Below are 24,002 nucleotides of genomic sequence, written 5' to 3'. Positions count from 1 at the left end.
ATGGTTTGCACTTTGATGGACATGAATTTAAAAAATTTTCTAGAGAATATGGGTTTAAGCATGTAACTTCAAGTCCCAGGTATCATCAATCCAAAGATCTTGTAGAGAATGGTGTGGAAATTGTTAAATGACTTTTGAAAAAGGCCACTGACTCAGGTACATATCCATATTTGGCTACACTGAATTATAGAGCAACACTGATGAATCCTGAACTATCACCTGCAAAGAGACTGTCTGGCAGGAAGTCCCTAATTTACAAGTAATCCCTAATGCCAATACTGATTTAGATGTGTATAAGCAACATGATAAGTGTAAACAAAGTATGTATTATGACAGAGGGCCCAGTGTATTACAGCCTCTGAAGCTCAGAGGTGTGGTACAGATTCATGATGGTACTTGTTGGGCACAAAGGGCAGCAGAGATTTGTGAGGTCACTCCACAATCTTATTAAATACAGACTCCTGTACTTTTCAGAGGAACTGGGTACCTCTTCATCTGCAACATCTTCCGGTGAAGAGGCAGATACTTCACTGAGAGCTACAGGACAAAGCACTGAGAAAATCACTGAGAATTCTTCAGATCAGCAAACAGAGCAGTTTGCTGATTCAGCTAGTACAAGAACTGAAGAGGTTCCTCGCAGCAGAGCACGGTTAACAAAGTTGAGTATATTATGGCATTTGTAGAGAAACAGTTGGTATATATCTTAAATTGTTTGGGATTGCTTTTGCTGGAAAGAGGAGATGTTAGGAGTATGTACTGTACCTTTCAGAATAGAGCACATGCTAGGAAGAACAGGTTGGAAGTGGACTAGTATCAGCTTCTCCAGATTCACGGCTAGGAGCACATGGGTCTCCTTTGTCTTATGTAATTCTGTTTCAGTTCTAATAAAGCCTTAATTCCAAGGCCATGTCTACATGTACAGTGCTGCAGTGCACTATTGCAGCACATGTGGTGAAGATGCTCTATACTGACAGGAGAGAGCTTGCCCATTGGCATAAAAAAAACAACAACCCACCCCCCGCGAGCGGCATAAGCTATGTTGGTGGGAGAAGCTCTCCCGCCAACATAGCACTGTATGCACTAGGGCGTATGTCGGTGTAACTTATGTCACTTAGGGGTGTGTGTGGAATATTCACACCCCTGAGTGACATAAGTTTTGCTGACGTAAGTGGCAATGTAGACATAACCTAAGAGTCCAGACTGCCTCCTTCTTATAAATCCATAAGACAATACAGTCTCTGTGCCCTCTAGTGCAGTGGTGGGCAACCTGCAGCCCACGGGCAGCATACAGCCCATCAGGGTAATATGATTGCGGGCCACAAGACATTTTGCTGGCCTTGATCATCTGCAGGCACTGACTCTCGCAGCTCCCAGTGTCCTTGGTTCTCTGTTCCCGGCCAATGGGAGCTGTGGGAAGTGGTGGCCAGCACGTTCCTGCAGCCCCTTTGCCTGCAGGCACTGCTTCCTATAGCTTCCATTGGCCAGGAACAGAGAACCGAGGCCACTGGGAGCTGCAGGGGGTGGTGCCTGAGGACGATCAATGTCAGCAAAATGTCTCGCGACCCGCAATCAGATTAACCTGATGGGCTGCATGCAGCCAGCAGACTGCCCACGACTGCACTAGTGGATTCGTGTCTTTCAAGGTATGTCTGCACATTTATCGCTATGTTGCTCAGGGGCGTGAAAAAGACATCCTCCTGAGCGACATAAGTTACAACGACAGAAACGTCAGTGTGGACAGTGCTATGTCAGTGGGCAAAATAGCTACTGCTGCTCGTTGGGCGTGGTTTAATTATGTCGACAGGAGAGCTCTCTCCCGTCGTCATAGAATGGCTACACGCGAGATCTTACAGCAGCGCAGCAGTATCGGTACAGCTGTGCCGCTGTAAGCTCTCTACTGCAGACAGGGCCTAAGTCTGGGGCACTAGAGCAGACACCCTCACATGGTTCCTTTCTCTAGAAGAGCTATGTTATTAAATGCTGTGATTGGTGTATAACATTCAGACAAAGGAAAAATCTATTTTACTTTTATTTCCTCGTGTTTTAAAGGGAGGCAGTGGCCAAGCAGCTAAAAGGAAGAACTACCATTGTTCAGTTAGCAGGGAGAAGCGTACAAGATAATTAGGTACCTGTGACTGTCAGCATACAAACTGATGGATCCAAGAATGGTAATCTATGTGCTTGTTTGTGAGTTTGCTGGGAACTTTCACAGCTCACAATTCTAAGACTGGACTCAGCAGGAAGCCTGCCACTGAGGTAATTAAGTTACACCTATTGCCCAATAATCAATTCCACTCAAATAGGAAGTGAAAACACTCCCATTATAATAGCCATCTTAAAATTACAGAAAATACAGAGCTAGAGAAACCTCAACCTGTGTTTAGGGAAACAGGTGAGTTGCAATCCACCAAGATGTCTTTCTCTGTAATTACAATGATCCCTTCTCCAAAGACAGCCATATCAGTGGGTTGCAGCTCTTGGAAACTTATACATTTCCCTGCAGAAAAAAATTAGAAAAAACTGCTACATGTTGTGAAAAACAAAATCCAAAGAAAATATCTTAACTAATACAAATATCAACAAATATATACTTATGTATGTGCTTGTGCACATGCACACACAAAATACCTCCCCAAACACCACAGTTGGCAAAATAAATAGACATCCTAAAATAAATAAACCCTATGGGGTGAAAACATTTGGTGCACCTAGCTTGGAAACAGATTTTGTAACACTAAAGTCAAATCTGAATCAGCTCTGGAGACCCAGCTTAAGCAGTATTTCTTAGTAAATATGAGATGGGAACACCATGTGGCTGATTCACAAATCCTCCAAATGGACACAGCTTAGAGGCTAGGTGTCACAGTTGAACTGTTTCTCACAGAATTCGCCTTGACATAACACTGTAGTTCCAGGTCTGCCATGCTGTGGCAGTGGAGATAAACCACACAACAATTTAAAATTGTTCTTTTGGAGACAGCATAGCTTTTTGAGTTGCTGTAAAAAGAAAGTAAGTTGTTTCTCAATGCCTTCTGAAGAGACAGCAAAGTGCCAATTCTTTTAAAGTTGTTACTAAAAAGCTATTCATAGAATCATAGAATATTAGGGTTGGAAGAGACCTCAGGAGGTCATCTAGTCCAATTCCCTGCTCAAAGCAGGACCAACCCCAACTAAATCATCCCAGCCAGGGCTTTGTGAAGCTGGGCCTTAAAAACCTCTAAGGATGGAGATTCCACCACCTCCCTAGGTAATCCATTCCAGTGCTTCACCACCCTCCTAGTGAAAAAGTTTTTCCTAATATCCAACCTAAACCTCCCCCACTGCAACCTGAGACCGCTGCTTCTTGTTCTGTCATCTGCCATCACTGAGAACAACCTAGCTCCATCCTCTTTGGAACCCACCTTCAGGTAGTTGAAGGCTGCTATCAAATCCCCCTCACTCTTCTCTTCTGCAGACTAAATAACCCAATTTCCCTCAGCCTCTCCTCGTAAGTCATGTGCCCTAGCCCCCTAATCATTTTCGTTGCCCTCCGCTGGACTCTCTCCAATTTTTCCACTTCCCTTCTGTAGTGGGGGGACCAAAACTGGACACAATATTCCAGGTATGGCCTCACCAGTGCCGAAGAGAGGGGAATAATCACTTTCCTCGATCTGCTGGCAAATGCTCCTATTAATACAGCCCAATATGCCATCAGCCTTCTTGGCAACAAGGGCACACCGCTGACTCATATCCAGTTTCTCATCCACTGTAATCCCCAGGTCCTTTTCTGCAGAACTGCTGCTTAGCCAGTCGGTCCCCAGCCTGTAGCCTGGGATTCTTCCGTCCTAAGTGCAAGACTCTGCACTTGTCCTTGTTGAACCTCATCAGATTTCTTTTGGCCCAATCCTCCAATTTGTCTAGGTCACTCTGGACCCTATCTCTACCTTTAGGATATCTACCTCTTCTGCCAGGTTAGTGTCATCTGTGAACTTGCTGAGGGTGCAATTCATCCCATCATCCAGATCATTAATAAAGATGTTGAACAAAACTGGCCCCAGGACCGACCCCTGGGACACTCCACTTGATACCGGCTGTCGATTAGACATCGAGCCGTTGATGACTACCTGTTGAGCCCGACAATCTAGCCAGCTTTCTATCTACCTTACAGTCCATTCATCCAATCCATACTTCTTTAACTTGCTGCCAAGAATATTGTGGGAGATCGTACCAAAAGCTTCGCTAAAGTCAAGATATATTACATCCACAGCTTTCCTCATATCCACACAGGGAGTTATCTCATCATAGAAGGCAATCAGGTTGGTCAGGCATGACTTGCCCTTGGTGAATCCAAGTTGACTGTTCTTGATCACCTTCACTAACAAGGTCAGCTCCCAGACTGCTGCGCTGGGCATCACAACATGGGGAATAGAGGGCCAGCCCTCTGTGGAGAAAGAGGTGGTTAGGGACTATTTAGAAAAGCTGGACGTGCACAAGTCCATGGGGCCAGACGAGTTGCATCCGAGAGTGCTAAAGGAATTGGCGGCTGTGATTGCAGAGCCATTGGCCATTATCTTTGAAAACTCGTGGCGAACGGGGGAAGTCCTGGATGACTGGAAAAAGGCTAATGTAGTGCCAATCTTTAAAAAAGGGAAGAAGGAGGATCCTGGGAACTACAGGCCAGTCAGCCTCACCTCAGTCCCTGGAAAAATCAAGGAGCAGGTCCTCAAAGAATCGATCCTGAAGCACTTACATGAGAGGAAAGTGATCAGGAACAGTCAGCATGGATTCACCAAGGGAAGGTCATGCCTGACTAATCTAATCGCCTTCTATGATGAGATTACTGGTTCTGTGGATGAAGGGAAAGCAGTGGATGTATTGTTTCTTGACTTTAGCAAAGCTTTTGACACGGTCTCCCACAGTATTCTTGTCAGCAAGTTAAAGAAGTATGGGCTGGATGAATGCACTATAAGGTGGGTAGAAAGTCGGCTAGATTGTCGGGCTCAACGGGTAGTGATCAATGGCTCCATGTCTAGTTCGCAGCCGGTGTCAAGTGGAGTGCCCCAGGGGTCAGTCCTGGGGCTGGTTTTGTTCAATATCTTCATAAATGATCTGGAGGATGGTGTGGATTGCACTCTCAGCAAATTTGCATATGATACTAAACTGGGAGGAGTGGTAGATACGCTGGAGGGCAGGGATAGGATACAGAGAGACCTAGACAAATTGGATGATTGGGCCAAAAGAAATCTGATGAGGTTCAATAAGGATAAGTGCAGGGTCCTGCACTTAGGACGGAAGAACCCAATGCACAGCTATAGACTAGGGACCGAATGGCTAGGCAGCAATTCTGCGGAAAAGGACCTAGGGGTGACAGTGGACGAGAAGCTGGATATGCGTCAGCAGTGTGCCCTTGTTGCCAAGAAGGCCAATGGCATTTTGGGATGTATAAGTAGGGGCATAGCAAGCAGATCGAGGGACGTGATCGTCCCCCTCTATTCGACATTGGTGAGGCCTCATCTGGAGTACTGTGTCCAGTTTTGGGCCCCACACTTCAAGAAGGATGCGGATAAATTGGAAAGAGTCCAGCGAAGGGCAACAAAAATGATTAGGGGTCTGGAACACATGACTTATGAGGAGAGGCTGAGGGAACTGGGATTGTTTAGTCTGCAGAAGAGAAGAATGAGGGGGGATTTGATAGCTGCTTTCAACTACCTGAGAGGTGGTTCCAGAGAGGATGGTTCTAGACTATTCTCAGTGGTAGAAGAGGACAGGACAAGGAGTAATGGTCTCAAGTTGCAGTGGGGGAGGTTTAGGTTGGATATTAGGAAAAACTTTTTCACTAGGAGGGTGGTGAAACACTGGAATGCGTTACCTAGGGAGGTGGTAGAATCTCCTTCCTTAGAAGTTTTTAAGGTCAGGCTTGACAAAGCCCTGGCTGGGATGATTTAACTGGGGATTGGTCCTGCTTTTGAGCAGGGGGTTGGACTAGATGACCTCCTGAGGTCCCTTCCAATCCTGATATTCTATGATTCTATGATTCAAGTGCTTCAAAATGGATTCCTTGAGGACCTGCTCCATGATTACTTGATAAGGGCAATCTCTATAACTACTGTCCCATCTTGAATCCCTAATATCTGTGGGAAATTATCAAGAATGTTGTGGAAAAACAATTTAATACTGCTCCCTTCAGCACTATCGACCAGGAGGTGCAGACAACACATTTGCAGACCCTAGCAGGGACTGACAAGTTTGCACTTGAATGGCTCTGCTCTGTCTTTCTGTAAACTAGATTGATGATACTCAACCTAGACAAGACTAAAGTGAATTTTACACAATGAGGGAATTAAGCAGAGGAATCAGTGGAAATTATACCAGCTTTCCAGATTGCTAGGAAGAGTCCATGGCTTGTTTCTCATATTCATAACTTACGGATTTTGCTGGGTTCCTGGCAGCTGCTGGAGTCACAGGTATCAACAATTGTTAAGTGTGCCTATCATGTGTATTTGGGAAGGAGGTTATGTTTTCTTCTTTTGGGTGCAGTTTCACCACATTATCTACACCTTTGTCACTACAAAGGTAGATTATAGTAATGGGGCTATCCTTTCCAATTGTTTGGAAACTGCAACTAGCATAGAAATGGGCAGCCTACTTGTTTAATGTCTGCTCAAGCAAAGACCACACTATGCTGTGTCCTGAGATCTGTTCTGGCTACTGAGACTGTTTCCCAAGTGAAGTTTAAGGCATTAGTTTTCATCTTTAGAGCCCTAAATAGTTTGGGGTCAGCTGTTTGCAAGACTATGTCTCTCCTTGTGTATCACAATGATAGCTGAGGTCATCTGAGGCACTCATGCCAACAGATTCCTCCTCATAAATGGAGAGGGCTGACAGCAAGTCATTCTAGATCAAGAAAGGAAGTGAAATCCAAAGCCATCTTCATGTCCCAGAGCCTGGATTTGATACCTCACAGGGGAGTTGTGAGGATAAACACATTGAAGATCGTGAGGTGCTCATATACTACGGTGATGAGGGCCATATAAATACAACAGACAGAAGGATCGACCAACCTACTTTCAGGACACGCTGCAAGATCCACCTATTTTTCCAGGTGATTCTGGTAGGAAGGGGGAGATGGGAAGGGACATGACTGCAGGATAGCTAGGAGGTTGATTGAAGAACTAAAGGAGACTAGGCTGGGGACAAGAATACACACTATTTTGGGATGGGGACCTGGGTTTTTTGTGTGTAGTTAGCATGTGTGTGATGTGTGTTGTTGCTGTTTTACTTGTTAAGATGTAGGGGCCCTTTTTGTGTCCTGTTTTGCAGTTATACCAAAATTGGGTATTACTGTAAAAAAATAAAATAAAAATAAAAATGTGGTGTGAGTAGAGTTTAGAGAGGTGCAGAGGAAATATAGAGAAGAAAGAGCCTATTCCTCAAACACAACACAATGACCACTAACCTCAGCACCTGCAGAACAAAAGGCCAGACTCACTTGGCACAGTCTTCTCATAATAAATCAATAACTTCTGTGAACGGACAGAAAAATTATACAGTAAAACCTGATTTAGAGACCACCTCTGAAGAGAGACCACCTGTCACAAGCAACTACTTGCAGAGGCCATGGAACACCACCGCTCGCCAGTGTGCAAACCTTTGAAGAGAGACCACCTCTTACAAGCAACCACTTTTGCTAACTCCCATGAGTAGTTGCTCTTGGCAGGTTTTACTGTATATAAAAGACAATAGGAAAGCACTCAAATACCACAGTGATAAGCACAGGATAGGTTAGATCAGTGGTTTTCAACTTTTTCATTTGCGGACCCCTACAAAATTATCAAGGTGTGGACCTCTTTGGAAATCTTAGACATAGACTGAGGACCCCTAGGGTCTGCAGACCATTGGATGAAAACCACTGGGTTAGATGGATAGAAAAAAATACCTTATTAGAAAACAAAGTTAATTTATATACATTGCACCATTTTCTATAGAAAATCTATTTATCTGACACTTACTGGAATAATTGTATTTGAATGTTCCATTTTTTTCTTTTTTTTTTTTTAACATTCCATATTCAAAGAAGTCAGCATTGCTATCAATAGTACCTCTTATTTCATACCTGACTTTTTATATTCTTAGTTCTGTGAGAATTTTCAAATCTGTCTTAAAGTATTACATTTCAGATGGCACTGTAAAGCAGAAGAATATTAATATTAAAATCTTTTACAAAACATACCACTTCTTCATCTGAAAGCTCTCGTCCTTGGATGCTGCTATTTTCTCTCACTGCTTGTTGGTGTTTTTTCCCCTTAATGTGGCTAAAAAGATACACCTCTGAGGAAATCTGAAATGAGAATAAATGATGATTAGGGCCCTACCAAGTTCATGGTCCATTTTCGTAAATTTTACGGTCATAGCATTTTAAAAATCTTGAATTTCACAGTTTCAGATATTTAAATCTTAAATTTCATGGTATTGTAACAAAACATAAACATGTATTTAAAAAATGGCAAAATATAAACATGTAAAAGCCCTTAAGACAGAGGTTCTCAAACTGTGGTCCACGGACACCAGTGGTCCGCGAGCTCCATTCAGGTAGTCTGTGGATAGTTCTAAGGTGCGCACGTGGACAGCTGCACACAAGAGAATGAAGGGCCACCCACCTAATTAGAATTCCACCATTTTATGGTTTTGGTGTTATCATGCCAATAGTTTCCAACCCACGGCACTGTTCTAGTGGAGACTGACATAGTGGAGGACCCCAAGTTGTTTATTCTTGCTCAAAGCAAGTTTATTCCAAAAATGGTGTAAATGGCTGTATACCATTTGGAATAATTCCGTGTTTGGACATGAGGTATGATAAAGATGTTCTAGGCACAGCACAAGAGGGTGACAACACCAACTTTGTCTGGTGCAGATGAAGCCTAGAAATACAGACTGGAATTCAGCTAATAAGCTAAGAGCAATGCTCATGTTTAGCCCACATTAATCACGGATATTGCACTCTACTAAGCAGTAGCAAGATCCAAGGTACTGGTAGTAAGAGCTACATGTCTCTCTGTGATATGTAAACCAATCCAGGGCATTCAGCCACTGAACTATCTCTGTGCTTACAGTGTTGTTGTAGCCAGCAATGTAGTCAGTCTCAGGATATTAGAGAGACAAGGTGGGTGAAGTAATATCTTTTATTGGACCAATTTCTTTTGGTGAAAGAGACATGCTTTTGAGCTACACAGAGCTCTTGACCTGAAGAAGAGCTCTGTGTAGCTTGAAACAGTGTCTTTTTCACCAACAGAAGTTGGTCCAATAAAATATATTACCTCAACCACCTTGTCTCTGGGTTATAGTCCACAGAAACTATGCAAGCCTCCCTGGTAACATGCATGCAGAGACTACTCCATAGCCAAGTGTACAGTCATGAATACCCGTTTACTCTGTCAGAAAGAAGGGTTCTTGTAAATGTCAATACCATACCTCTTAATCTTCAAGCTTGCCAATGAATGACACAAGCAAGCAATATTGGCAAATGATTAAAATATGGAACATTTGTTTTATTTTATGTTGTACCATAATTAACATATTATAACTGTTTTAACTATAAAACCTGTTTTAAGGGTATTTTCTCACTGCATGAATAAACCAGTTTTAAACAAAAACCTGGGAAAACAAATTCCATCGTGTGCAATGAGAAGGAAGACCTATTTGGATTGTCAGCAAGGTTTGAACTCTGGACCATGAAATCTCCAGCATAGACCTCTACCCCTTGAATTGTTATCCTCTATTTGGATCTACCAATAGAGAAGGAATTGATATACATTTTGCCAGCAAATTGCACAATTATCTCTTAGACAACAGCAAAATGATGGAGATCAAGAATCTTGGTTTCTATTCAGGTTCTGGGAAGGGAGTGTGGTATGGTGGCTAGAATAGTGGTTATTTAGAGACATGATAGCTGAGCACATAGATCTGGCACATTCATTCTGACAGGCAGTGTGGCTGAGTGGACAAGACTTAGGTCTACGATATGATAAAAACTAGGTTTTTATTCTCAGCTCTCCTTGAAGTGACCTTGTGAAATCTTTCAGTGAACTTATTTATAAAATGAAGAAATGATGCTTGACTGACTTCTTGGGTAGGTTATGAAGCCCTTGCTCAATTATAAGGAGTCTATAGTAGACAGAAAAAAACAGCAATCAGTACAAGGGAGGCGAGACCTCCTAGCTCCAGCTCAGTGAACGGTGCCCTAGGCTACTTGATTCTCTCTCCCTGTTTCTGGAACATTGCTTGTCTTGGCAGTGCAACGGAACAGCAACCTAATGCAACTTCAATGCCGAAGATCCCACAAAATCTGCTACAGTTCAGAGATCTGATCATTACTTTGTCTGTTCACAAAAGCGAGGAAGCAGGGGGAGAATGGTGGGGCAGTACTCCATTTACAATACATTCATGCCTGCAAACCACAACAAAACTGGTAGATCGAAAGCTTAGCTAGGCCCATTACTTTTGATAGCATTCCTTCAATGCAACTTACCAAGACATTGCATAATGAACACTGCTTTTTTCGTTCATATGGTGTAAGTTTAGGTGCATAATCAGTATTAGCATGTCTGCCACTGCTTAATTCAGCTGCCTTTTCTTTCCTCTGTTCAATTTGTTCCATGTGTCTCCGAATGCTTTCGTCATGCTAAATAAAACAACAAATGGTAAACAATATGAAATAAAAATAAACAGAAATGAATAATGTTCAGAAATACCAAGGTTTATTAAGTACTGTCTAGTTCTAGATGATGAAAAGTTAAGTTGAAACTTATGTATAATACCTTCCAAAATGCCAAAAAGGATGTGTTATTACTTAGTGATATAATTTAAAATATTAACACTATACTGTTATTTATGTAACACTATACTGTTATTTATGTAGACTAGTATCACTCCATCATCTTTGGTAAATCTAGTCCTATGGTTTTCTGTTGTATTTAGTTTCTGAGCTCATGTTGTATTTCTTCCTCAGGAAGAATTCCGAGACAGAATCCATACAGACATTACTGGTGTAATCATGCTTGCTCTGATGAACTGAAAGCAAAATGGCATCAATTACAATGGTATAAATGATTTATTATTAATATTTAGATTGCAATAGGGATTACAGTCTCTAGACCCTTTCAAACAATGTTTTGTTTATCAACCACAACAAGGATGGCCCAAACCCTATATATTACCTAATACTAGAAATTGGCTTATAAGCATCAACTGTATGACAAACAATGACATTTCACAATAGGAGCACGTGTAGCAAAAGTGCTTCTTAATTAGTGGGATCAACAGTAGACAATTACTTAGAGATGAAAGAACAGTCTGTTTTTTAAAATTATACGATTGTATAGACCTACCGCAATGGGCCCCAGATCCTGATGGAGACTAGTAGGTACTCCTATCATGCTATTACTACTACTAATATTCTGTGACTTTGATAAAGGTTTTATTTTCTCATTTCACCAGAATTTCAAAAATAGCACTTAGTACTTTGGAAATCTCTATGCCTCTCAAAATAGAATAGATATATGTTCAAACTTCTTATCATTTGGTCTTTGGTCCTTTATAAGGTAGGAGTTTTACAAGCTGTTTTGCCATACTGCAGCATCCTACCTAACATTCCCAATCCTACAACTGATTCCACATGACTGGAGGAACCCTGTGTTTCTGCAGAGACCCAGTGAAATTGACAGGCATCTGAGTGGATCCAGTTGCAAGACTGGGACCATATTCTATGCAGTGAAGAGGAAGGAACATGCCATACTTCCATTACTGATACTTGTGAAGACCCATAAAATGGCATCATTTCCCAGGTCCTCTTCTGTGTAACTCTGGTGTGTAGACTGTTTTCACCAAACTGTACATTTCAGTTTTAATTTTTTTTTTACCAAGACGTTTATTTTTGCCAGAATTTCATTTTAATAGTAAGATTAGAAATTCAAAATTATTTTGACTTTCTTCAAAAGTACAAAATCATTTAGACCTAACTTTGATCCCACACTAGGTTTACCCTAATGTAATTCCATTGACTTCTATGGCATTATTTCTGATTTACAGTGTCAGTGAGAGCAAAATCAGACCCATCTTCATAAGCCAGATGTCTAGATAAAAATCCTGAACTACAGTAGCAAAATTCAAGGTATGATATGGCTCTACTGTAATGACTTTGCTAAATAAAATGTACTTAAAGAAAATAACGTTGTGGAAATTCTATTTTAAATAAAATGTATTTTCAGTTAGAAAGACTATTACTCCCGTTATACCTTCAGCTGAATCTTTTTCTGTAGCTCCTCCATTGCTTCTTGTTGAGCTGCAGTGAGAGCTGCCAGCCTCTCCTCTCGATCTCTACCAAGAGAGAATATGTATTATAGCAAAAGTGGTAAAGGTATGAAGTATACATTTATAGTTGTAATATATATTTGAAATGGGGAAAGAAAATCAGAGAAGGCATTAACTGCCATTTAAGTTAAAGGTAGCTCAGGAGGGAGATAAAAGTAGTTCAGCAGAAAGTAGATTAATTACTGAAGATAATAGATGCATTTAATCTTGATGGTCTCATAACAGCAGACACTTGAGACCTTGTTCCAGATTCCAGACCCACTCCAGTGTAGTTCAGAGCAGGTATAGATGACATGGTGGTAAAAAACACTAATGAATGTGATGTCCTGTCTACATTAGCACTTCCACTGTTGCTACCTCTTGTGAAGCAACAACAGGGAGTAAAACATTGGTGACTTTCCCCAAAACGTCTAGTGCAGACAAGGCCAATCACAGAGTCAAACAACAGTTGGGGAAAATGCTTGAGACAGAAAATGATGATGGCTAAAGGTCTGATCACAGCAGCTTTCTGAAGTTCTACAAATTAAGCTTTACTGCTGTTTTTGCTGTTTCATATATACTCTTGATCAAAGCAATAAGAAATATGTGCATATTGTAAATAAAGGAATTTACAAGACAATTGCTAGCCAGAGGACCGAACTTACTAGCCATATATTGACATGCAAGATGCATGAAAGACCCACAAGTAAGTCCCATGCGCAAAGCCCTGGTGAACCCACCTTCTGCACTGAGAAGAAATAAAAGGCGCTGTCTCTAAATCCTACTAGGTGGCCCCATCTTTAGTCTCAGGCTAGTGAGTGTTTATGCATTTGAAGTCACCTTTGCTTCCATCTGGCTGCAAGAAGGCGATGCTTACTGATGCGAGGGAGAGAAAGGTTTCTTACATCTCCCCTGCTTTTTTTCTTTTAGTCCTGCAGCCCCATGAATATTCAAGTGTTTTTCTCTGGTGCTGATGATTGTAAAAACTGTAAAAGTGACATGATTCTCAACAGTTTCACTGCTCCCTGCAGGGTTCTGAATAGTTCAGAGAAATTTTCCAGTCTTAAGTTCAATCTGCCACTGCTTCTGCAGAAAGCCAAGAGCAGAGCACAGGCACTTGAACTAACAATCAAGAAGACAGTGCCTCATCAGTTCATATTTGGAAAATTATCTTTGAAACCGTAAGTATTAGAAACTTTGTTCTTTTAGAACAAAGCTTAAATTCTGCAGAAATTAATTATTACGGTCACACATTCAGCAGGGCAAGTTTCCCACTTGCCAATAGCAAGTGAGAAAATGGAATTTTCAAACCTTAATTATAAATTAGAATACAGTTGGCTGCTGTTAATGTTTGTATAAAGATAAGCAGCCTGGGTAGGGGCCAAAAGAGGTCATTGAAGCACAACGCATGCAGTTTTGGCTATGCTCAGCAATCAAGAAGGCACTTACATCAATTATGCATCTAATACATTGATACACACAATACCAAACCTTTGGAATCAATTCTAGTAACTGCTTATTTCATGTACTTGAACCAAGGACCTAGGCGCAACTACAGCTAACTGAGGGATGCTACACAGAACAGAAATAAAACAAAGGTCCAAGGATGTCCAAACTGGGTTGAAGGGAATATGTTGCACACAAAGAGGTGAGCATTTGGTTTTGTGGACATATCCCCTTTCTTATAGGTTGAACCCGTAAAAAAGTCAAAGCTCACCCTTGCCCTACTGAGTAGCAGAACAAAGTGAAATGCTCTAGAGATGGTGTAGAGAGACAAGGTGGGTGAGGTGATATCTTTTATTTGACCAACTTCTGCTGGTGAGAGAGACAAGCTTTCAATCTACACAGAACTCTTCTTCAGGGTCTGGGAAAGGTACTCAGAGTGTCACAACTAAATACAAGACAGAACAGATTGTTTAGCATAAGTAGTTAACACATCATCTTAGGACTCGTCTACACTTGAAATGCTACAGCAGCACAGCTGCAGTTGAGCCACTGTAGCATTTCAAGTGCAGACACTGCCTAGGCTGCCAGGAGAGGCTCTCCTATCAGCATAGCTAATCCACCTGCCCGAGAGGCAGTAGCTAGGTCAACAGAAGAATTCTTCTGCCAACTTAGTGCTATCTACACAGAGACTTAGATCAGCTTAAGTATGCTGCTCTGGGGTGTGGATTTTTCATATCCCTGAGCAACGCAGTTATGCTGACCGAATTTTCTCGTGAAGACCAGGCCTAAGAGAGACAAGGTGGGTGAGGTAATATATTTTATTGGAGCAACTTCTGTTGGTAAGCAAGACAAGCTCTTGAGCTTTCCCAGAGCTCTTGTTCAGGTCTGGAAAATATACTCAGAGGGTACAGGACTAAAAGACCTATGGCCCAGGCCATCTGACTTGGGCTTGCAGGGCTCAGGCTGAGGGGCTAAAAATTGCTGTGTAGATATTTGGGCTCAGGCTGGAGTCCTGGCTCTGGATCACTTCCCACTTGAGAAGTCCCAGAGCTCGGCCTCTAGCCCGAATGTCTACACAGAAATTTTACACCCCCACAGCCCGAGTCCCGCAAGCACAAGTCATGGCTGACCTATGCCAGCGATGAGTGTTTAATTGCCTTGTAGACATACCCCAAGTATCTCATCTAAATTCAAGGTGGAACAGATTCTCAAGCATAAGTAGTTGAAAAATATTTCAAGGGACCATTCAAGGTGAAGTGGCCTTTAACACTTCTCCAGTCCTGCCCCCAGTCCTCAAGGAACAGGAAAAAAAAAGCTTGTCAGAGGAAGTTTAAGTGGGTTACGGATTGTTGTAATAAGCAATAAATCCAGCATCTCTATTCAGTGTATGTCTATTTTAGTCTCTAGCAAAGTTATGAAATTAAGCTCCCAGACTCATCTTTTGAAAGTGTTGTTCAGGTTTTCTTTGAGGATGAGGACCTAGAGGTCAAATACAGAGTGACTACTTTGTGAAAAGTGTTCACCCACAGGTGATATGGTATTTTTGTCTTTTATCATTTTTGTAGAGTCCAACTGAGAGCACAGTGATTGTATTATTTTACCCACATAGTTTTTATTGGGGCATTTAGTACACTGGATGAGGTACACTACATGTTATGATAGGCATGTGTAGAACCCATGGACCTTGAAAGGTGTATTGTGGAGGGTGTTGATCATTGTAACAGTGGAGATATGTCTACAGGTTTTTCATCTTTTGTTCTAGCAAGGTCTGGTACTGCTTTGAGTTGGTGTGTCCTGGTCTGTGTGGAGTATGCTTCTGATGGAGAGGTTGGGGGTTGTTTGAAGGCCAGAAGAGGAGGTTCAGAAAAGATTTCTTTCACAATGTGGCCCCATCAAATATGAGTTGCAATTGTCTAATGATACTCCATATGGGTTCCAGTGTGGGGTGGTAGATGATATCTAGAGGTATACAGTTGGAGGGGGAACCCATACAGGAAACATGGACTGAACAGAGATACTGGATTTATGGCTTATTACAACAATCTATAACCCCCTTAATACAACCCCCAAGTTCCTGCCTCCTTTCCTCCCTATGACTGGAGGGCTGTTAATAGGCCACTTCACCTTGGTTCCTTGAAATGTGTGTTAACTGTTTATGCTAAACAATCTGTTCCATCTTCTATTTAACTATGACACTGAGTACATTTCCTAGACCTGAAGAAGAGTGTTGTGTAAGCTCAAATCCTTGTCTCTCTCTCCAACAGAAGTTGGTTCAATAAAAGATATTACCTCATCCACTTTGTCTCTCATATCCTGGGACAAACATGGCTACATCAACACTGCATACAACGTATTATAAGAGAGCATTCAACGTGAACTGGCCCGTTAGCTGCTCTGCCCTGGAGAACTTGAATCTCCTCTACAGTTCAGTGCTTTGAATGAGTTGTAAGACTCTCAGCAAAACAGTCAATCATTCCAAAAAGGTCTTGACAAACCTTCTTATGTAAACAATTTTGAATTATGGAAGGGGTAATTTATTTTAGTTGGTCTTCCCAGATCTTGACAACTCAGTGTGTTACTCAAAGAAATATCACACTCAAAGCTAACAAGATCTACCCCAATCAGACAATATTGTGATCATGGTAATCTGAAACCAACATCTTCCTGCTGCTTTTGGGGCATTTCTGTTTTTGACTGTGCCTGCCATACTCTCTAATGAGAAAAATTAAACAATAGATATTCTGAAATAAAACTAATCTGAACAGCAAAAGTAGAAAGGGAAAAATATTAAAGAAAACTGAAAAGTAAAATATTAAGAAGTACTTTACTGAATAAACTAGTTCTGGTGAAGGCTTGCATAAACTTAAACTTAAAAACTTAAAACTTAAAAAATAAAAAAGCACAGAAAATATAGAAATACAGGCAGGGAGAACAAGGGTGACAGTGAATACTAGGCACAATTGTCCTTTCAGAAAATGTAAGTGAACTCCTCCAATTGCCATGGGGGGAAAAGGAGATGACGGATGAGACAAATTATGTACTTTATGTACTATCTCCCCTGAGGTACATAAGCAATACCTGCACTTTAGTCTTTTAGAAAATCCTGATTTTGGTTTTAAAGAACTCCTGACTCACACTACACACCCAAAGAACACAACGTCCAAAATGGATTATGCAACAGAACTTATTTTAGAGAACATATTTGTTTTCTTCCTCTATGTGACATCAAAATTAAGACAAAGATAAGATAACTCTATGGTTTTTGAATCAATATTTTAACGTAGATAAAAATTCCTAAGACTCAGTGCCCCTAAGTACGAAACATAAATATTACTCCTTACATAGCTTACTGGTCCATATGTAAAACATATTTGTATATCATTAGGCTCAATAATACAGTTGTATGATTACTATTGACAGAAGTAGAATTTTCCATATTATGAATGTCATCTCTTTGGAATATAAAATGCTCAGAAATTGCATCTAAAGTCTTACTGGGAATCAAGCTAATGTGCCATGAGGGCACAGGGTCTCTTAACAGGCATTTTTACATACACTACCCCTTTCATAAGAAGGCTTTAATCACCACCAGATGCACAAAATGAGTGGATTTTGAAGAAAAGTTATGTAGATATTCCAAAATGACCCATTCCATTCTGTTTTAAGTCTTTTAGTATAAGATTCAAGTATTTCTAACAGCAAAATAATGAGCCACATCCTTGGGTCCCACTGAGCTATACCAGAATCCAAGAGGGAGGGTGACTTAAATTCAAACTCACTCCCCTGAACCATGGCAGCAGGACTCATGTTTGGACTGATTTATGTTAGAGAAACCTTTGGGCTACTCTAACATATGCCAGCTGCAATGCCCACTAAAGGCCATTCTACCAGTCCTGCGATAGACCCAGGACAGATGGGTACACCAAAGTAGCAATATTGGGATCCAGGAAGTGGGCGGGCTAAAGGTTCCCCCCTGCATCCTAAGGGGGGGGTCCACAGGACCTGGAAAACCAAATAATTACGGGGGACAACTAATGAACAACAGGGACAGCAGTGCGGTCAAAGGGTCAAATGAAGGGAACCGGACGGGGACACCGAGCAGAGGATCCCGGAGAGCGCCCACTGCTCCTCAAAGGCGTCAAGGGAGTCAGTGGACGCCGCCCAGAGGAACTCTGCCCGGAGACGTGAACGGACAGAGGATCGGAAATAGGCCCCACAGTCGCAGGAGATTCCATCGGCCAACCTCCCCACCCTGGTTTTATAGATGGCCACTTTAGCCAGGGCCAGGAGGAGGCTGGCCAGGAGGTCCCGTGACTTAGTGGGGCCACGGACAGGGAGTGCATAGATAAGGAGGTGAGGGGAAAAGGGCAACCAAAATCTTAACAAAATATTCGTGAGGAGCCGGAATAGGGGCTGCAGCCTGGTGCACTCCAGGTAGACGTGCGCCAGGGTTTCCCTCACGCTGGAAAAGGGGCAGGTGTCTGGGATTGGGGTGAACCGCGCCAAGTACACGCCCATGCTCACGGCCCCGTGAAGGAGCCGCCAACTGATATCCCCGGCAGACCTTGGGACTAAGGTTGGCTGGCCCACCGGTGCTCCTCACCCTCTAGAGGTGGCAGGAGGTCCCGCCGCTTTGTGTCAGGGCGGGGCGCGAGGGTGAGGATGTGAAGGGTGTGGAGCACGAGCGTGTATAGATGTTTCCTTGGCACAGTCTGGAACCGGACCGGCTGCAGCTCGCGTAGCCGGCTCACAGTGAAGGGGTCAGTCAGGTCCACGGGGCAGGGGCCCGATGAAAAGGTCCGGAGGGCCTGGGGTGGAGGGTGGGCGGGGCGCCCCCTCTCTTAGGTCAAGGTAAACTGGAGCAGCGGGCGGCAAAGCGGCCCTCACCTCCTGAAGTACATGCAGCAGAGTACGAGGTCTGGAGAGCCCCATGCGCTGAGCGAGCGTCAGGGGATCTAGCCAGTCTCCTCGGTCGTAGTCTAGGAGGTCTCCAACTCTGGTAACTTCTGCCAGGACCAACCTCTGGCACACCGAGGGGGACTCCGCCCCCTGCACACGGAGCTGGGGGTTGTGTAGCAGGGGCTCCGCGAGGAGATCTTCCCCCACGGAGGCTGCCATGGACCTGGTCACTGTGAACAGTTTCCAGGTCCGGAGGAGGTCCTGGTAGAAGACCGGCAGCCTGGAGAGGTCTCGCAGAAGACCCCTCGGATGGAGATAAAGGAGCTGCCGGTCATATCGGAGCCCTCGGAAGTGGCGCAGGAAGGCGTGCGCCAGTACGCTCCACGCCGGACTACCTGCACCATAAAGGAGCCGCTGCAGGGCCTGGAGGCGGAAGACATGGACCTGAGTATGGAGACACTTCAGGCCCTGCCCTGCCCTCCCTCCTCCAGGGGTAGATGGAGAAACCCTGCAGAGACCCAGTGCATTCCTGACCAGAAGAACTCCAGAATCAACTTCCGGAGGTTGGCCAGGAAATCCGGGGCCGGGACCAGGGTGTTGAGCCGGTACCAGAGCATGGACAGGACTAGCTGATTAAGCACCAGTGCCCGCCCTCGAAGGGACAGACACCGGAGTAGTCCTGTCCATCTCTTCAGCCACTCTACCACCCTGCCCTCTAAACCGTGCCAGTTCTCTGGCGGAGACGGATGCGTGGCAGAAAGGTAAACCCCGAGATAGAGCAGCGGACCCGCGCTCCACCGGATGGCCTGAAGCACGGGTGGGAGGGAGCTCGCCTGCCGCCAGTCCCCTACCACCAAGCCAGAGCTCTTGACCCAGTTGACCCGGGCGGAGGAGGCTGCCAAGTAAACGGCCTGGCAAGCCTCCACCCGCGCCAAGTCGCCCGGGTCCTGGACCACGAGGAGCACACCGTCGGCGTATGCCGACAGGACCAGCCGCAGCTCCGGCTCCCGTAGCGCCAACCCTGTCAACTTCCTGCGGAGGAGACAGAGGAAGGGCTCGATCGCCAGAGCGTACAGCTGGCCCGAGAGGGGGCACCCCTGCCGTACTCCTCGCCTGAAGCTGACCAGTTCGGTCAGGGTCCAGTTGAGCCTGACCAGACACTCTGCGGAGGCGTACAGCACCTGGAGAAAACCCACAAACTGGGGTCCGAAGCCAAACGCTCACAGAGTGCTCAGGAGATACCCGTGATCCACCCTGTCATAAATATAAAGGGAAGGGTAAACCCCTTTGAAATCCCTCCTGGCCAGGGGAAAGCTCCTCTCACCTGTAAAGGGTTAAGAAGCTAAAGGTAACCTCGCTGGCACCTGACCAAAATGACCAATGAGGAGACAAGATACTTTCAAAAGCTGGGAGGAGGGAGAGAAACAAAGGGTCTGTGTCTGTCTGTATGCTGGGTCTTTGCCGGGGATAGACCAGGAATGGAGTCTTAGAACTTTTAGTAAATAATCTAGCTAGGTATGTGTTAGATTATGATTTCTTTAAATGGCTGAGAAAAGAATTGTGCTGAATAGAATAACTATTTCTGTCTGTGTATCTTTTTTGTAACTTAAGGTTTTGCCTAGAAGGGTTCTCTATGTTTTTGAATCTAATTACCCTGTAAGATATCTACCATCCTGATTTTACAGGGGGGATTTCTTTATTTCTATTTACTTCTATTTTTTATTAAAAGTCTTCTTGTAAAAAACTGAATGCTTTTTCATTGTTCTCAGATCCAAGGGTTTGGGTCTGTGGTCACCTATGCAAATTGGTGAGGCTTTTTATCCAACATTTCCCAGGAAAGGGGGGGTGCAAGTGTTGGGAGGATTGTTCATTGTTCTTAAGATCCAAGGGTCTGGGTCTGTAGTCACCTAGGCAAATTGGTGAGGCTTTTTACCAAACCTTGTCCAGGAAGTGGGGTGCAAGGTTTTGGGAAGTATTTTGGGGGGAAGGACACGTCCAAACAGCTCTTCCCCAGTAACCAGTATTAGTTTGGTGGTGGTAGCGGCCAGTCCAAGGACAACGGGTGGAATATTTTGTACTTTGGGGAAGTTTTGACCTAAGCTGGAAAAGATAAGCTTAGGAGGTTTTTCATGCAGGTCCCCACATCTGTACCCTAGAGTTCAGAGTGGGGGAGGAACTTTGACACACCCTGTCGAACGCCTTCTCCTGATCCAGGGACAGGAGGGCAAACGACAGACCGTCCCTACACCCGAGTTCCAAGAGGTCCCGGACCAGATACAGGTTGTCGAAGATGGTGCGGCCCGCGACGGTGTAGGTCTGGTCTGGGTGGATCACGTCCACCACCACGGACCCTAGCCGCAGCGAGATGGCTTTCGCTACGACCTTGTAGTCCGTACTGAGGAGCGAGACGGGACGCCAATTTCGTAAATCGTGGAGGTACAGCAGAGTAGCAGAAGGCAGATATACTGGCCACTGGATTAACAATTTTCTTTTCCCTGACTGACCAGAGCAGGGGCTGCTCCAGAATGAGAACACCTGACTCCAATTAACCTGCAAAGAGTCAGGTGAGGCCATTAAGCTAATGTGACCACCTGACTCTAATTAAGGCCCCTCTGATAATATAAAAGGGCTCACTCCAGTCAGGCAGAGAGGAGCGGAAGTGTGGCTGAAGGGCTGGTTAATGAAGACACCCTCAAGTCACTGGTAAGGGAGCCCTAAGGTAAGGGTGAAGAAGGAGAGCTGCAGGAAAGTGGCCCAGGGAACTGTAGCAACTCTGGCAGTAAAAGGTTGGCTGCCAACAGCTGCTACCATTAGGGTCCCTGGGCCGGAACCTGGAGTAGAGGGTGGGCCCAGGTTCCCCCCAACCCACCACTACAGAAACACCTCCTGGGAAGGGAAAACAGGCCTGTCATAAATATAAAGGGAAGGGTAAACCCCTTTAAAATCCCTCCTGGCCAGGGGAAAGCTCCTCTCACCTGTAAAGGGTTAAGAAGCTAAAGGTAACCTCGCTGGCACCTGACCAAAATGACCAATGAGGAGACAAGATACTTTCAAAAGCTGGGAGGAGGGAGAGAAACAAAGGGTCTCTGTCTGTCTATATGCTGTTTTTGCCGGGGATAGACCAGGAATGGAGTCTTAGAACTTTTAGTAAGTAATCTAGCTAGGTATGTGTTAGATTATGATTTCTTTAAATGACTGAGAAAAGAATTGTGCTGAATAGAATAACTATTTCTGTCTGTGTGTCTTTTTTGTAACTTAAGGTTTTGCCTAGAGGGATTCTCTATGTTTTGAATCTAATTACCCTGTAAGGTATCTACCATCCTGATTTTACAGAGGTGATTTCTTTACTTCTATTTACTCCTATTTCTATTAAAAGTCTTCTCGTAAGAAAACTGAATGCTTTTTCATTGTTCTCAGATCCAAGGGTTTGGGTCTGTGGTCACCTATGCAAATTGGTGAGGCTTTTTATCCAACATTTCCCAGGAAAGGGGGGGGGGGGTGCAAGTGTTGGGAGGATTGTTCATTGTTCTTAAGATCCAAGGGTCTGGGTCTGTAGTCACCTAGGCAAACTGGTGAGGCTTTTTACCAAACCTTGTCCAGGAAGTGGGGTGCAAGGGTTTGGGAAGTATTTGGGGGGAAAGACGTTTCCAAACAGCTCTTCCTCAGTAACCAGTATTTGTTTGGTGGTGGTAGCGGCCAATCCAAGGACAAAGGGTGGAATATTTTGTACTTTGGGGAAGTTTTGACCTAAGCTGGTAAAGATAAGCTTAGGAGGTTTTCATGCAGGTCCCCACATCTGTACCCTAGCGTTCAGATGGGGGAGGAACCTTGACAAGGCCCCTGTCAGGACAGGAGGCTAAACTGTTTTGGCATGAGGCTGTAGGAGCAACAGAGACTGGGAACTCTCTCACCAACCTCCATTGCTGGCTTATGATGAAAAGGACTCAGTAGACTGTATCCCTGGCCCTAGAGAGAGAAGGGCTATGTGGAGGGTTGCAGTGAGCCTCTGAAGCTAGCATAAACTGCCTGGAAGCGCGGGACCCATGGGGACGAGGTCTGCCACAGTTCAAATCACAGGGTTGCAAGACACTGTGGCCACACCTCTTCCTATCCTTATCCCTATGCCAAGGGAGGAGAACGAGGAATGGATGGCATAGAGTTGGTATGCTGACTCTATGTCACCAGAGAATTTCTCTAAGTAAAGGATTCCTCTATTTCCCAGCAGCTCTTTTAGGGCAGCTTTCTTCCCACTGTCTACCACTGAAATGGGCAAAGGGGACAGAATAGGATTTGACCTATACCCCTTTTGAATAGTATGCAGTTAATAAAGCATGAAGCCACACACTGAACTAATGAGGATAAAACAAAATATCAAATAGCAGGCTTCTGTGGAAAAAAAAGTACGTAATTAAAAGACTATCCTAATGTACAGACTATCCTAATGTACAACAAATTAAAGTTGTACAGGCAACCTTATGTCTAGCATTTCCTAACTTTTGAGTGCTTGACTTTGCAACATTAACACTCTTAACAAATTTTTTTGATAGTTTGTTTTTTTTAAAAAGCTGGAAATTCTGATGATAAAATTCTTGTTGAATTTGAGTGGAATCATAGCTTCTCAGCACAGACCTCTGTCACTTGAACTAATGGAGTAATGGCTAGCAGTAGTAGGCTGTCATCCCCTATGTGGACCAGCCACTGGAGGGGAATGAGATGCACACTTTGTCAGCAGGTTTCACAGATATTTGCTGACAGCAGAAGAAAGCTGAGGCTTGGGATCTTGAATTCCATTCCAGGTTCAGTAGGGAAGCGTGGTATAGCAATCAAAGATGCTCCTGTTCCAGTCTTGTCTGTTACAAGATATTGGACTAGACAGACCATAGGTCTGATCAAATATGGCAATTCTTATGTTCCTGTTGACTGAGCATTTCGGGAATGGGAGACAAGAAGAGGCAGAAATGATTTTTAGGTATGGCAAAAAAGGATCACTTACCCACAATAACTAGTTTTCTGATTCCACTTCTTCCACAGAGGCACAATGTAGATGTTGCATGCCTAGCAACATGGACACAACTATTTTTGAGCAAGAGTTGAGCAACTGTAATTCCCTTAATCAACATTCCACTGACTGAAGGCAAGTCTACACTAGAAGCACTACAGCAGCTCAGCTGCACTGGTGCACCTATGCTGCTGTAGCGTGTCTGGTGAAGATGCTCTATGCTAACAGGAGAAAGCTCTCCTATCGGCATAATAAAACCACCTCTGCAGGAGTTAGTAGCTATGTCAGTGGGAGAAGCTCTCCCACTGACTTAGCGCTGTCCACACTGGCACTT

General features: G+C 43.9%; 1 protein-coding gene and 1 long non-coding RNA gene across 8 annotated transcripts in view; one reads left to right on the top strand and one right to left on the bottom strand.

The window, feature by feature from the left end:
• The window catches only part of SCAPER (S-phase cyclin A associated protein in the ER), a 345,110-nt gene that overhangs the window by 204,089 nt on the left and 117,019 nt on the right, over positions 1–24,002 (bottom strand). For all 6 annotated transcript variants that reach the window (XM_073303508.1, XM_073303509.1, XM_073303513.1 and 3 more), the window contains 3 exons: positions 12,270–12,351; positions 10,505–10,657; positions 8,210–8,317 (listed from right to left, as the gene is read on the bottom strand). In XM_073303508.1, coding sequence (XP_073159609.1) covers positions 8,210–8,317; positions 10,505–10,657; positions 12,270–12,351 — 343 coding nt within the window. The remainder of the gene's footprint in view (positions 1–8,209; positions 8,318–10,504; positions 10,658–12,269; positions 12,352–24,002) is intronic.
• On the top strand, positions 5,964–11,909 carry LOC140894827 (uncharacterized). 2 transcript variants are annotated; one of them, XR_012153957.1, is made up of 3 exons: positions 5,964–7,081; positions 10,985–11,075; positions 11,680–11,909. It is a non-coding gene; the product is annotated as an uncharacterized lncRNA (long non-coding RNA). The 2 variants fall into 2 exon arrangements; XR_012153956.1 differs by having other exon boundaries at positions 11,612–11,909.

Source organism: Lepidochelys kempii, chromosome 10 (assembly GCF_965140265.1).
Source record: "Lepidochelys kempii isolate rLepKem1 chromosome 10, rLepKem1.hap2, whole genome shotgun sequence".
Classification (NCBI taxonomy): domain Eukaryota; kingdom Metazoa; phylum Chordata; order Testudines; family Cheloniidae; genus Lepidochelys; species Lepidochelys kempii.
The sequence above is the reverse complement of the archived record's forward strand: the minus strand, read 5'-3'. Positions and strand labels throughout refer to the sequence as shown.